General features: G+C 32.9%; 1 protein-coding gene across 6 annotated transcripts in view; it reads right to left on the bottom strand.

The window, feature by feature from the left end:
* The window catches only part of ARL6IP6 (ADP ribosylation factor like GTPase 6 interacting protein 6), a 36,289-nt gene that overhangs the window by 14,296 nt on the left and 5,351 nt on the right, over positions 1–16,642 (bottom strand). For 4 of the 6 annotated variants that reach the window (XM_051986385.1, XM_051986386.1, XM_051986384.1 and 1 more), the window contains one exon: positions 7,838–7,970. In XM_051986385.1, the coding sequence (XP_051842345.1) occupies positions 7,838–7,970 (133 nt within the window). The remainder of the gene's footprint in view (positions 1–7,837; positions 7,971–16,642) is intronic. The other 2 variants (XM_051986389.1, XM_051986388.1) reach the window with 1 other exon arrangement.

The raw sequence follows: 16,642 nt of genomic DNA on the forward strand, positions 1-16,642 counted from the left end.
ACTTAGCCAATTGCTCTCACAGTAATTAGACATGCCTGTCTATAGTCTGAATGTCATGTTTATAAAAGTAGAAGAAAACATTTTTTTGCAAATAGTCTTAAAAAAAAACACTGCCTTTAGTTAGCAAACTGTAGTTGGCCACAACACATAGGATTTAGTTTCCTATCTCCTAGATGAAGAAATAGAGGCCCAGACTGGTGAACTGCTCAAGTCATTACAAAAAACCCTTTTTAAAAAAATTGCTATATAGAATTTTAATTTTCTGGAAAATTATATTTGAATCTAGATAATATTTGAATCTCTTCCTCACATTAAGAAAAAAATGCAAGGTTCTTACAAATGTTTATGAAAATGTAAAAAATTATTTGATGTAAACTTATTAAGAAGCTGATGTTTGTTTTTTCACAGGCTAGTTTGAGTTCGAACACCCACAAAAATCCTTTATGTCCTACGCCAATAAGATGCAACAAAAAATAAAGCCTAAAGCCTGTATTTCTTTTGTAAATTCTTTTGTAAAAGATTGGAAAAGTTGTTTCACTGTGCAAGCACTCACCCTGCTGGCATCAGAGAGTATATACTGCTTGATTTCTGACATTTTAAAAATATCCATGTATTTTCCAAAAAGGACAAGAGATGGCAGGATTTTCACACTCTAACCTGAAACACCACTTATTACATAACCCACTTAAAGTATCACATATGACTTTTGTGTTTTATCTGAAGGGCTATTACATACATTCATTTTCTGATATTTATAATCACTCAAAACTTCAGTTTGGCATATGAAAATGATTAATAGTTTTTTTCATTAATTAAAATTATTTCACTACATTATGAAAAATTCAGAATCTTTTAAAACTGGCAACATTCTCATTATTAAAAAGAAAAATTTTAACATGGAATGATTCCATTATTAGGAATAAAAGTATGCTAAAGTACTTAAAAATTTAATATTGTGAAAACGTAGATGATTATAAAAAAGTTCCTAGAATATAATGTGAAAAATAGTCAAATTATATTTTATCTAAAGATACTTTCCCCCCATAAGTGGAGAGCTAGTGCAAGTTCTTAATGTTTGAGCATAGTATGAAGCAATTATACTAATTACATGAACTATTGGCAATGTTTCCTAAAAGAGCAGAATTCAAAATTACTTATGTGCATTGTTTCTCACGTTTCAAAAAGAAAAATCATCATCGGGTTCATTTACAATTTTTCATAACCATTTATCTTTCCTTTGCAGTTTAATACATTCTGCTTTCATTTATAATCATTTGATAATTCAATTACTTGACCTTTATGCAAGATCTGACTAATGCTTCCCTATTGGAGAGTTTACTCCTTTCCAGGTTTTTCTACTGTGACTCTCTGACCACTCCTGTTGGACTATCATTCATATCTCTACTGCTGTGAATGTATACCAGTGAACTCTTATTTAATCTCTGTATTCTCCCTTGATGATTACACCAGTTCCCAAGAGTTCTATTATCATTTCTAAACAGATGACTTCCAGATCCATGATTTTCTGTCTCTCCTGAGTTCTAATCCCATACAACCAATTACCTATTAGATTCCAACTGGATATCCCTATACCTATCTTCTCCAATTTGACATGCACAAAATAGAATTAATTATCTTTCCTTTCAAACCCACTTAGCCCACCTGTTGAGGGTATCTAAATTCACATCCTTGACACCTCATTCTCCTTCACACATCCAACTAGTTGCCACATTGACAATTTTACTCCTACATCATTTAGATCTCTTCCATTCTCTGCAACATCAGCATTCTAGTTCAGTGTCTTAATATTTTTCACTTAAGACTACTATAGCTTCCTAATTGGCATTGCAATTTCAAATCCCCCATTTCCAATCCATCTTCTACCCACCTGCCAAAGTGATATTCTCAAAAAGAACTGGTTGGAATGTGTCATTTCCCTGACAGATTCAACTCAATGTTCTAGGACAGAAATTCTTATCTTTGGTAGTACTTTTAGGATCGAATACAAACCTCTCTGCTTAGAATTTAAAGCCCTTTACAACCTTCCTCCGCCTCAAATTTCTTGCCTTACTGTGTTACTGCTTCTTTTCAAACGTTCTTATGGATCAAATTGATCTTACCATTTGTCTCACATGAAGTTCCATCTCCAATTGTGGTTCATTTATATATACTATCTCCCATGCTTGAACATACTCTTTGCCTATATATCTTAGAAACTCTATTTTCCTTCAAACTACTCCTGATACCTCCAGCTGCTAATACTTCTACTCTGAAATTACCTAGTGTGTGGCTTCACAGGTAGAAATAAGATACTTGAGAAAAGAGACTGCTTTTTGTTTATCCTCATAGTATCTGGCACATAGCAGACCATTAGTAAATGCTTGCTGAACGAATATGTGTCTTAGTCCCTGTGGGTAGAGGCTACCTTATTTCCTCTTACCTCTAATTCCTAGGCACAAATGTTTGGTGTAAATCTATTCAATGCTCTATAACTCCTTTACTCAAAAAATTTCATTGGCACCATCTTGATTCTATAATAAAATTCAAAATCACAGAGTCACAGAATCTGGTTGCTTAGAAGGATAAACTAAATGACTAACTGATTCAAATATTAAAAAAGGAACAAATCCAACAAATAGATAGATCGAGCCTCAATCTGCACACTTTTAAAGAGGATGAATTCTCCAGTAAGTCCATCCCACTTCTGGATACATCTATTGCTAGGAAATTTTTCCTGATATCAACGCTAAAATAACCTTTTTGCAATTTCCACTTATTATTCTTGGTTATACCTTTTAATAACTAACAGAACAATTCTTATCACTCTTTCACACGACAGCTCTTCAAATATGTAGAGACAGAAATCCCTTCCTAGTCTACTCCTTTTCAGGTCAAATATGTCCCATTTTTAAAATTAATCTTCATGCATTCAATGCCCTTCACCATGCCAGTTGTGTTCTTCTTAGTACTCTTCAGCTTTTCAATGCTCTTCTTGGACTGTGGTGCCCAATACTGAATACTAAAAGACTCTGGATGAGGTCTGGCATAGGGTCAGAGTACAGAAGGACAATCATCACATTATTCCTAGCAGCTATACTTTTCTTAATGCAGCCCCAACAAAGAATTAGTTTTTTTGGTTACCATACTGATTGCATTGACCTTGCAAGTCCACTAAAACCTTCAAATCTTTTCCTGTACACAGAAAGTTCTCACTTTATGTAAAATTTACATTACACATAGAATTTTGAAACCTATGTTAATTTTACTATACAGTACTATACTCTCTCTTTCCATTCTAGTTCATCTTGCTGCCTTTCCACTTCCCATGTTACGATCAAAAAAAAAAAAAAGTTTTATCAGTTTTTTGTCAGGTAGCAGGCAGACAACTTCAGGTTTTTAAAATTCACTTTATGTTAGGTAATTTATTTTTTTTACATCACTTTAGTGTACATGTTTAGTTTTATATGCATTTCTTGTACATAATATAGTGTTTTAATTACTTCTCCAATCTGCCATTCTTTTTCATTTTATTGAATTGCTTAATCCATTCACATTTAAGTTATGAGTTAAATTTTTATTTTCCTCCATTTGTCAGCAATATTTTCAAGTTATGACTTCCCCGCTCCCCCAACTTCTGCTGTAAACATGTTTCTTCTGTTACGTTACCAAAATCTGTGTGTGGGGATGGGGTGGGTGGTTGTCACTTATTCCCACTCGCCCTCTTTGCCTTCATTTTTGACATCTCCCTGTTCTTTGTTACCATTTTCCTTTGGGATTTTGCTTATCAGATCTTTTTTTCTTTCCTGGTTTTTTTATAGTAATTCAATCCATTCTCTTTTTTCTTAGTTAAGTGGATCCCCCTTTCTTTTCTTTCAACTACCATTTATTAATCTTGGACAAGTATTCTGTAATATGCTGCAATTATAAAAATCATTTTTCTCTCTTCCTTGCACCTTTAACGCAAATGCTATCTAGTTCCTAGATTTCTTCACTTGAATACACCTTCTTAATCACCCTTCACTTAACAGGACCAGTATAGTAAATGGCCAAATACTAGGTTTCATTCTATCACATCTCAGTAGTATACATGAAATTATATTGGGATTTCTACCTCTTACTGTTTATTGTCTAAACTTAGGACATGTTTGTATAGATATTTAAAGCTATGGATTTTACTACTAGTTATCTTTTTGAATTTTGTTTTCTGAGACTTTCTTTTTCTTTTATAATGGCTCTTTTCTGACTTATAGGAACTTATGCAAAGTGAAATGTACTGCGTACAAAGTAATAGCAAGATTATACGATGATTTAATTATGAACAACTTAGCTATTCCCAATAATACAATGATCCAAAGCAACTCTGAAGGACTTATGATAAAAAATGCTTTCCATCCCCAAAGAAAGTGATGGTGTATGAATTACAGACTGAAGAATACTGTTTTAAATTTTATTTTTCTTGAAGTTTTTTTCCCCCCATATGTTTTCTTTTACAATATGACTAATTTGGAAATGCTTTACATGACTATATCAAATTGCTTGTCTTCTAAATGAGGAGGAGGGGTGAAGAAAATACACAGCAAGGAAAGATTGGGCGTCTGGTATCAAGGAGGATCAATGTCCTCTGTTAAACTAATGACACCTATGCTTGTAAAAGTATCTAGGACAAGGATGGAATATTTCCCAAATAGCTCTTTATAGATTATTTTCTCACGTTATCTTTTTTTTTTTTAAACTATATCATAAATCTCAAGTGAACCACTAATGCCCCATTTTGATCAAAAGATTGAGCAGTTTTCTCACCTCATTCTTTAGGAAAAATATGTCATCAGATAAATTTTATCCTTACTCCCCAAACAACCAAATTTGTTGCTAAAGGTAATAAACATTTTCAAAATGCCGAAAAAGGAAAAAAAAAAAAAAAGGTTTGTTTGCTTTTGCATAGAATTGGGGAACATGTTAAATATTCTTTTTAATACTTTTGAACAGCTCACCTCACCCCTCTAAGCACCTAAAGCTGCACAAAGGAAATTTCAAAAAATAAGTCCCATTTTTCTTGCCAAAATCAGGTTAGGAAAGGTGAAAAGAAAAAGAAAACTCAATAAATATCTCCCTCTAGTGGCCATAAAACAAATATGCAAAGCAGATTTTGTAGTGGCTTTCTAGAAAAAAAATTTTTTTGGTAGAAACGTTTGATAAGGCTTCAGCTTTAGAATTCTAAATATTGACCTCAGAGAGAAGTAGTTTTTATGTAATAGTAGAGGATAAATATAGAGAAGGAAAATGGTTATGGAATTATATAGTTCTGAAACTCTTAAATCGGCGCAGTGAGGTTGGTTCAAGCACTTAGGGCTAATTCTGATTGCCCTAATACTCTATACTCTATGGATATATGTTTGGAAAATGGTCCTTCCCACTATCCTATGCTGGCCAATGACTGATATATACAGAGGACTGTAGGAGGGACTAGGGGGTGGAGTAAGACTAGCCAGAGTCACTTTAGCGGTAGCCGAGGAAGAAGGTAATAGCAGAGATTCTGCTTCCATCTTGTTGAATCCTGCATCTAAAGACCAACAATAAAACTAAGGACTTTTTGCTTATCCTGATTCCGGTTGATTCTGGGGTATCTGGGGTGCTAGCCTGGTCATCGCAAGTTCTATTCAAATTTCTCACAACTCTTCCCCAAATAGCTCTGTACCTTTGTACACTACATTTTAGATGCTGGACTGAGTTTAGATGTCCCAGATTATTTGAGGAAGAAGAGAAGTCTTGGAGGCCTTCCTGACATGATCTTAAATAGAGAGAAATATTGAGGGTATCAAAGATACTTACCAGGATGAGAATTACTGAAAAGTAACCACTATGCAACAAAGAATTTATTTGTTCACCTGCTTCTATCTTCTACTTAAAAAATGTTTTCAACCCTTCTTGAAATAAATTTCATTTCAGTAACTTAAATTTTATAATGTATAACTAATTTAGTTCAAGACTGATGAAAGACTCTGAAAAGTTAAATTACTATCTAACGATGGTTAATTATAATGAAGGAGGAACACATCTAAAGAAACCACAGGCCTACGAACGTCTCTAGTTTAGTTGATATAAAAAAGAACTTTAAGATGAAAGGGTAACACACATACTCAGAATACAAGAATGAATGGAAAAAAAAACCAATGAGTGCCAGGAAGACCAATAGCCAAAAAATCAGAGGCTTGCCCAAAAAAACAAAACAAAACAAAAAAAAACTTCAGACTACACAGGAGATAAAGGAAAGGATAGCTTACACAAATGGTATCATATTAACAAGAATGAACCTCCAACTTAAGGAATGATAAAACAGAAATATATTATTAAGAACAGAAAACATCCAGGCTCCTTTCTCCTCCCATCTTCACCAAGGAAGCTTGGGGTGAGGGAAGAGTATAAAGTCAAAAGTCAGCTTTCTCCCAGAAAGAAGAGAAGAACCCTGCTGGCTTGTTTCTCCTAGGAGTTCTATTTGCCCCTTTGAGTAACTGGGTGGGGAGGGATGGTTAGTCTGAAGACTGAAAATGTACTCCTTACGGGAAAAATTTATTCAAAATATGTACAATTCCATCTGGAACCAATTAACCAATTAACAAGTACCAAGGTACCATGGTAGTTACTTTGTTGTTATTGTCTATCTTTTGTTCTCAAAGAGGGCCATGACATCAGGGAGGTACACTATGACATGCAAGTGAACTGAATTTAAATAAGGGAAAGTCTTTCTCCTCCAGAGGCAATGGCAACATATAGCTCAGGACAATTGGAGATGGCCCTATATCAGGGGTTCTCAAACTAAGGCCCATGGGCCAGATGCAGCAGCTGAGGACGATTATCCTCTTCACCCAGGGCTATGAAGTTTCTTTATTTAAAGGCCCACAAAACAAAGTTTTTGTTTTTACTATAGTTCGGCCCTCCAACAGTCTGAGGGACAGTGTACTGGCCCCCTATTTAAAAATTTGAGGACCCCTGGTGTGGATGATGTAGATACCAGATGATGGCAGGCACCAAAAATTGGGGTTCGGTCATGTGAAGAATTCACAATGGCCATTCTCTTTGGTAAAGGCCAGGTGAGACTGCTTAAGACCGCTACAGAGAATGGATCTCAGGGGTTTGATATAACTTGGCAAGATTTAGCACTAGTTGGATATCTGGGTTAAGGAAGAATAAGGAATTAAGATAACATTAAAGTTACAAACTTGAGAAACTGGAAGAATGTAGTATTTTTGACATAAATGAGAAAGTCTTGAAAAAGAGTAGATTTGGGACAAAAAAAATTTATCTTTTTGGACACGTTAAGTCTGAAATGTCTAGTTTAAAATTTCTAATAAGTCACTGATGATATATGGGAGGAAAAAAATTAGGAGACAATACTGCTTAAAAACCCAAGAATAGCATCTAGGATAGTGATAAATATGTAAGCTTTTTACATAATGCTTAGTTGCAAAAATCCAAATATGAATTCTTAACATAACTTTTAAAAACCTGATAAATCAATCATAAGAGAACCTGAAGTTCCAGATCCCTAGAAACAATTTGATGTTGTAAAATATAATGAATAGCAAAGCTTCTGTCTCTAGCCAATTGTTTGGCTTTATTATGAAGATAACCTGCTTTAAGTTACTCCACTGAATCAAAGAATTAGCTAAACAGAATCTATTATATTCATTTTCACTTTTTAAAGGCAAAACTAAAAATTTGTTCCATGTCTATTTTATGGATAGAAAATTAAGTTCTATAAATCCCAGGTTTCTGATTATTCTTATTTCTTTCACAAAGAAGGACTAAATAGGCAATATCTAAAAATAAAAATACTTACTTGAACTTTGCTGGTGAAAGAGGAGTAGGAGGGAACATTCCAGGTTCAAAAGAATCAAAATAAGTCACTGTCCAAGAAAAACTGCAACACGAGAATCCTGCTGTTAAGGATATAATAAATAAAGTCCAGAATCCTTAATAAAAGAGAAAAGGAGGGAAAAAAAAGTTAACTTGTAAGTTTTAAAATTCTTGACAATAACTGAGAAAACCAATTTAAAAAAAAATTCATTAAAGCTTTTTATTTACAAAACATATGGGCAATTTTCCCCCTCCTTTCCCCCACCTCCTCCTCTAGATGGCAGGTATTCCAATACATGTTAAATGTTAAAATATATGTTAAGCCCAATATATGTATACTTATTTATACAGTTATCTTGCTGCACAAGAAAAATCGGATCAAGAAGAACAAAAAACCCCAAGAAAGAAAACAAAATGCAAACAAACAAAAAAAAAGTGAAAATGCTATATTGTGGTCCACACTCAGTTCCTACAGTCCTTAATCTAGGTACTGCTGGCTCTCCTCATTGCTGAACAACTGGAATTCAATTGCATCATCTCACTCTTTGAAGAGAGCCACATCCATCAGAATTGATCTTGATATAGTCTACTTGTTGCCGTGTATAATGATCTCCTGGTTCCGCTCATTTCACTTAGCATCAGCTCGTTTAAGCCCCTCCAGGTCTCTCTGAAATCATCCTGTTGGTCTTTTCTTACAAAACAATATTCCATAACATTTATATAGCATAATTTATTCAGCCATTCTCCAATTGATGGGCATCCACTCAGTTTCCACTACAAAAAGGACTGCCACATTTTTGCACAAGTGAGTCCCTTTCTCTCAAGATCTCTTTGGGATCTTGAAACCCAGTAGAAACACTGTTGGGTCAAAGGGTATGCAGTTTGATTAACTTTTTGAGAATAGTTCCAAATTGCTCTCCAGAACGATTGGATCCATTCACAGTTCCACCAACAATGTATCAGTGTCCCAGTTTTCCCACATCCCCATCATTAACTTTTCCTGTCATCTTAACCAATCTGAGAGATATGTAGTAGTACTGTCTTACTTGGCATTTCTCTGATCAACAGTGATCTCTGTCAATCTGAGAGGTGTGTAGGAGTATCTTAGAGTAGTCTTAATTGGCATTTCTCTGATCAACAGTGTTTTGGAGCACCTTTTCATATGACTAGAAATTTTCAATTTCTTCATCTGAAAATTGTTCATATTCTTTGACCATTTATCAATTGAAAAAGCCTTGATTTCTTATAAATTTGAGTCAATTCCTTATATATTTTAGAAATGAGGCCTTTAATAGAACCTGTGAATGTAAAATTGAGACAACCAATTTTATTCAAATCAGTATCCAATTTAAAAACTTTTCCTCCTTCTGACATGCAGTATAAAATTTAATTGAAGCCATGAATGAGCAATAGAAAAATAAGTTATTAACGTGGAAACAGAAATTAGTAAAATAAGATTTAATACAAACTTCTAATTTTTTTTAAAGTACAAAAATGAAACTTGTGGCTTTATATGGCAAAAATGCTGATGTCATTATTCTATAGCATGTCACTTTTTTTTTTTGAAGTGGGATTCTTTTCATACCACACTAAGTAGGAGGCAGTTAACACTTTCTGTGATAAAGTCTGGTACCTCTCCTAGAATTTATAGAATAGCACATGATGAAAATAGCACTTAAAAGATTTGTTGGGCATTTCATATACTAACCTCCTTGATTCTTACAACACTCATAGTTCTTATCCTCTTACTTCAATTGCTAAGGCTAAGGGAACTGGTTCAATAAGTGAGGTTCAAAATCATTGCAAAATGACACTATAGATTCAAACCCATATTTTTCTGACATCAAATCCAAGAAAATTTCTATCATTCTATGTTATCTCTGTTATCTAGTGTTTTCTTCATACTAATAGATTTAAAATTTTTTCCCTTTTCACCTTTAAATCTTTATTTTTATAGCTGAGTAAATAAAAACAATTTTAAATTTATTTAAGCTTGTCCCATATTTGAAAACAGGCAGTTGCTAACCTACAGAATGTTTTCTATTTATCAGCTATTGCAAAATTAGTTGTTTCAAAATGTTACACCAAAGAAACAATATTTAAAAATCTATTATTAATATAGTTAAACTACAAAATTATCCAAGTTCTGAGAAGGAAAAGAGAATGAGTGCAGTCTAATGAAAATATCTCCCAGCATCAGAGCTGGCCCTTAGCTTGTTAATACTTACCTTTTTTAAACTACTATCTCGATTCCCTTTACCAGGGTTCCCGTTTCCTCTTCCTTAGATCTTCCAACAGACTTGTTCTCTAAATCTCAGTGTTGCAAAATTATTTCCCTTTAACCCAATCAGAAAGTCTATCTCTTCAAGTGTATCCCAAATAAATAGGAAGTATTGATCTGAATGACTGGCAGTGCTTAATCCTTAATCCTTCTTCAGTTATAGCTACATTATAAAAAAAAAAAAAAAGCATTTCTTGCTACCGTAATTTTGGAATCTGGATGGGATGGGGGTGTCAGGTGTGAAAAACATTAGGTTTTCTCAGACTAAAAATCTTCCCCACTTTTCTTTTCCATTTGTCTCCCCCCCACCCCCTCACTCCCTATGGTTTTCTGCACATGGTTATAAGGGGAGAACAGTAGCACTTGCACATTTGAAACAGAAATTTGAAGATATGGGATTTTTTTAAACTTGGGACTGCCTAAATTTAGTAGAAAAGTGATCTAGTAGAAAGATTTGGAATCAATAAAAAATAAAAAACACTTGGATTAAAAGTCAATAAAGAGGCACAGTGATAAACAATGAGAATATAAAGGCAAAATAGTCCCAGCTGTCAAAAAACTCATAATTTAAGGAATGAACTGAATACATAAAAGAAAGCTGAAAAAGAAGAACAGGTGAACAAGAAGGTTTCAATGAGGTGTTAATACCAAATCTGATTGGATTGATGAGACTTGGAAACTGTTATCAATGAAATCACATATTGAGGTATTGAGCTCCTTTAGTTAATCTAAATCTGCTATCTTAAAACACTTTTGCTGTATATCTTTATAAGTACACTGTTATAGTTATATTAAAATACTGCTGAATCAACTTTGTAAATGTCTATAAGTGTTCTTATTCATCTCTCTATAAAAAGTGTAGTCTCAGTATTTATTTTGGATATGGTGTTTGCACATAGTTATTTACATGTTACCTCCTCCATTTCTTTGAATTCTCAGTACTTTATAATACCTAGTAAATAGGAGGCACTTAACATTTATTGACTTAATTAAGCACCTATTTCCAAAGTATTATGCTGGGTCCTGGAAATAAAATAAATTTAACAAAGTTGGTTTTCTTCTACAGCCATAATTTCATAAGGATATTTACACAATCTTTATATTGATCATACTCAATTATAATCACAATAGTTCAACTATTCTTTACTTGTGTAACATTGGCACACTGGCTATTTCGAATTTTTATAATAATAATGTTGCTACAGATTTTTTTTGTGGTGACAAAGAATTGGAAATTAAGATGATGCCTATTAATTGATGAATGGTTGGACAAGTTGTGGTATATGATTATGATGGAACACTATTGTGCTAAAAGAAATCATGAGCAGAATGCTTTCACAAAAACCTGAACTTCAATGAACTGATGATGAAAATCAAGTGGGCAGATATGAAACACTGTACACAGTAACAGCAATATCACAGAGTAACCAATTCCAAATGATTCAGCTACTCTCAGCAATACTTTAATTCCAAGACTTTAATTTTTTAAAAATCTTTTTTCTTTCACAAAGTGACTAGTACAACAACGCTTTGCATGACTGCACACATACAATCTATCAAATTGCTTATCATTTTAGGGAGGAGGTTAAGGGAGAATTTGGAACTCAAAGTAATTTTTAAAAAATGTTTAAAATTGTTTTTCTATGTAAATGGTTTGAAAAACATTGTTTATTAAGAATGTTTCTATATAAACAACTTTTTTAAACTTTCTGATAATACTCTGGACATATCAATAATAAAATTATTGGACCAGACTATAATTGTGGTGGTAGCTTGCCCCATCAAAATCATTATTTCAAATTTATTCCCATTTTGTGTGTCAAATTGAATAGAATGCCTGGCCTAATGTCATGAAGACTCATCTTCCTGAGTTTAAAACTGGCCTCAGATATTATGTGACCCTGGGCAAGCCATTTGCCTCAATGTCTGCATCTGTCTTTAAAATGAGAGGAAATGGCCCCAAATCATGAAATCAGACATAAATGAACATTATGTTTAAGCCTAGACACTTTTTAAAAAATGAAGTTTCCTTTTGTAAACTGCCAATTTATAACCTTTTATTAACAGTTCCTTTAGGAACTGAATTTTAGCCCTATTTTTACCAGTCCCCTATTATTTTGACATTTATATATTTGCTATATTGTTCCATTTTTAATGTTTGTTATATTATTTTCCTCTATTATTTCAAAGCATATTTCACAATGTAGGTAGCTGAAATTTAATGTATTAGAGGAACTCCAAGCTTATATCTTTCCATGTTACTAACAAATTTTTCCAATAGTTATTTCTAAAATAATGAATCCTTTACTCAATTTTTTTCTAATTTTATCAAATTAGTCTGAGATATATCTGAATTCACATAATATAAGTGACTGTGGGAATTATTTATTCTCTGGGTCTCAAATGTTTATCTATAAAATGAAGGGTCTGAGGTCCACAATTGCTAAAGCCAAATCTTGTTCTAAAATTTATTATATCATAAGATGTCAATAATCTCTATTCTTTTCAATTTTTTCTAACTTTTTAACAAAAAACTTTTATTATTTTTGGGTTACTAAACCTATTATCTCTTCTAGCTTTGTCCCACACATTATTTCCCTTCCTAAAACCAGGAATGTGTTCACTTTAGCTCTGATAAATCTTTACTTCCAATCAATCCACTGACATTCTTAGGAATTTTTCCAGTTCTTTCTTTTCTGGTACATGACAACCACTTGTGTATGATACATATGTATAAGTGATTTTATTTGGAGGCATAAACCCAGTAAATGCCTCCATTACTGGATTTACAGTAAAAATACTGATTATCCAGTATTTCAAGTATTTCTGTCCTCTCATATTATGAATGAAAAGTTAGAATTTAATTTTCTGCAACTCCAAATTAGTGTTTCAATTTTGTTCCAAAACCCAACTATACAGACCTTTACAAAATGGTTCTAGAGGTAAGCTACATATCTGTATTAGAAATCTCTATTTATAATCCAGCTAAACTGAAAGGGTAATAGAAAAAGGAATTTATTAGTCATTGAACACAAATTATTAAGTCCAATCTATCACTAAATCTACCTTAGATTTACCCTTTATCTCAATTAAGACTGCTAAAACAGAAACAAGTCCTCTTATATTATATACTTATACTATACTTAGTCTCTAATCACTTCTAAAAAATCCTGAAACATCATTTCAATTCCCCATTGAACAACCTAAAAGTAGCTCCCTATAGAACATAGTTCAAATTTTCCTTTCTAATATCTTTGATAATCTGGACCTTAGATCCTTCCTAAATGATTTCAGACAAATCAATTAAATTCTCTGGTCTGTACCTTTGACTGTAAAATAAACCACATGTTTATGATTCAATTCAGTTCTAATCTTTCTAATTCTAATCCGAAGGAGAAAATCTTGAGAAGTTTAGGACAGTAGTGGAGAGGTAACAATTTCAGACACTTGAAAGTGGGACACCTAAGTTATCTAGAGGAAATGAAGAGCTCCACTGAAACTCTTCTGTGTTTCAGTTTTAATAGTAACAATAACATTTCACCCTAGAATTCTATGTCTTGTTTTTTCTTTTATGTATCTTCTTGAAAAAGTATGCTCCATTCTAGAAACTTATTTAACTGTTTAGTTTTAGCTTGAAGTCTGATAAACTCAAACAGTAGTTAATAAGACTACAAAAAATACTATGATGCCCTGGTTTTTAAATAGTGAAAGCATCTGAAAAATTATGACTCTTGTGAATAAATATGTAACACCCAATCTTCAACTCACACAATAGTATAGATTGCTATTTTTAATAATTTGGATATATGTCCCATAATAATTCCCCTATAAGCATATTTCCTTATAAGAAAACTATTATACTGTAGAGAATCTATTTTTACAGTGTTTTTTATTAACATTGTAGAAAAGAGACAGAAACTTTTTGATGGTGACAAGTTATATCTATTATTTGTAATTATTAAGAGTACCTGATCTAATAGAATTAAGTACTGCCTTTAAATAGCCACAGCTGGAGTCTCTGTGAATACATTGTATTTCTAATTTTACAACTTGCAACACAAGATAGAAACCTTGTTGTAGAGGAATCTGATCTCCTTTGCAGAGAGAACCTCCTCAAATAAGATCAAGGTCACAAACTATTTTTCAATATCAGTAAGACAAAAGGATACTTTCTTTTAAGGAAAAGAAGGGACTAAGAAAACAAACATAAAGGTGATATGGTACGGTATTTTTGATACCATTTTGAACCACTTCTACTAGTATATGTCATAGCTCATTTATGCCTTATAGCGTAAACCTATCTAATATGCTGGCAGCCTTCCTTTAATTCTTAAAGGTTACAATTTATATATTAACAATTATTACCATTATTAAGACTACCCATTTATTACCTTTTGGTCTTTCTAGTCATGCATATCCTTGTTAATTATCTTTCATACTATTAAGTGAACATTCATTCTTAGCAATAATAGATCATAGATCAAAAATCTATCTACTACTGCTGCTATCTACTACAAACCTCAAATTATCCATTGATTGGTTATTCTTTATCTACTTGGGTTCCCCTATGTAAGTTTATATACCAATCTCTTGGATGATCGTGGACTTCACTGCAGATACTATAGTGCTCTGGAGCTCTAGGCAATCAGTACAACGTTATCTACAAACAGGACTAATTGAAGGACCTTACTACTTAGAGCAAAGCTTCTTAAACTGAATTGCAAAGGCAGAATATGGGGTCATGAAATTATGATTTGCTTTCAGTAAATGGTTGACTTGTATGCCTATTTATCTACCTATATATACATCCAGAGTCATGCAAAAATTTCTCTAGCAAAAAGGGTAGGGAATAGAAAAATTTTGAGACGCTCTGATTTAAAAGAACTATCTTATGGATTTGAATTTTGCTCAGGACATGCTCCTTGACTGATGTCAAACTGGGGTATGATACAGCAGGATGAATACAGAGAGGTTTGGAAAGACTTACATGAACTGATGCTAAGTGAAATGAGCAGAACCAGGAGATCACTTTACACTTCGACATCGATATTGTATGAGGATGTATTCTGATGGAAGTGGATTTCTTTGACAGAGATTTAATTTCAATTGATTAATGATGGACAGAAGCAGCTACATCCAAAGAAAGAACACTGGGAAACGAATGTGAACTATTTGCATTTTTGTTTTTCTTTCCGAGTTGTTTTTTACCTTCTGAATCCAATTCTCCCTGTGCAACAAGAGAACTGCTCGGTTCTGCACACATATATTGTATCTAGGATATACTGCAACATATTTAACATATATAGGACTGCTTGCCATCTAGGGGAAGGGGTGGAGGGAGGGAAGGGAAAAATCAGAACAGAAGCGAGTGCAAGGGATAATGTAAAAAAATTACCCTGGCATGGATTCTGTCAATATAAAGTTATTATAAAATAAAATATTAAAAAAAAAGGATATAAAAAAAAGTGGGGTATGATAATCTCATCTCTATAATTGCACCATCACAGACTCTCAGTCACTTAACAGCTGCACAGGACGCACCTTCTTTCTGAAAATCTTTTGAAGATGCTTTTTCTTCTACTGAGGAGTAAAACAGACACTAAATTAAAAGTCTTAGTTAAACCCATCACCAGAAGAAACTCTAAAGGTAAAATCCTTTTTCCAGAAATATTCAAGATACCCATGAAGCAAAAGTCTATCTTTTAGTGACTACTTAGAAAACTTTGCTTTTGCAAAAAATAATAGAAACCGAAGGACCTCAATTTTGTGCACAAACAGGTTTTTCATTTAAGCTTAGCATAGTGATATGTTAGAACCACCTCAGAAAAAAAAAATCCACCCAAAACAAATAAATGGCACAAATCATTTTTAAAAATGGCATAGCATCATTATGACTGAAATTCTGGCTTTAAAATGCTACTGCTTTCTTGTAGGAATAAATATCTATAAATCACTTATCCCTTCCTCCACTGTATGCATATACCCAAATTTAGGAATTTACAAGGTACCTTATTTTCACTAACTTTTCTTTCATTTTCTAATCCCCTGAATCAGCATTTGCCAATATATATTTTGGTTGATAAACAAAGCTGGCACATAATTAATCAGCCAGGTAGCACAATGAATAGTGTGCTGGATTTGGTATCCAGGAAGATGAATTCAAATCCTATCTCAGCATTTAACAGCTGGGTAACCCTGGGCAAGTCATTTAACCTCTTGCAAACTCAAGTTTCTTAATCTGCAAAGGGGGGATAATAATACCATCAACGTTTTACAAAGATGCTATAACAAAAGAAATAAACATTTAAAATAGTTTACCAATCTTAAAATGTTATATAAATACTGTAATTGAGATCATTTAAGAAAACTATTTGAAAATAAATAATTCAAATTTTGAGTTTGCCATGCATTATTCTTCTAAATAAATTTTGTTACTTTTTGGCTTCTACTTAATTTCCAGTGTTACATTACAAAATAGTAATGGTAAAATTTTGAAAGACCATTTCC

The sequence above is a fragment of the Antechinus flavipes genome, chromosome 3, assembly GCF_016432865.1.
Source record: "Antechinus flavipes isolate AdamAnt ecotype Samford, QLD, Australia chromosome 3, AdamAnt_v2, whole genome shotgun sequence".
NCBI classification, from domain to species: domain Eukaryota; kingdom Metazoa; phylum Chordata; class Mammalia; order Dasyuromorphia; family Dasyuridae; genus Antechinus; species Antechinus flavipes.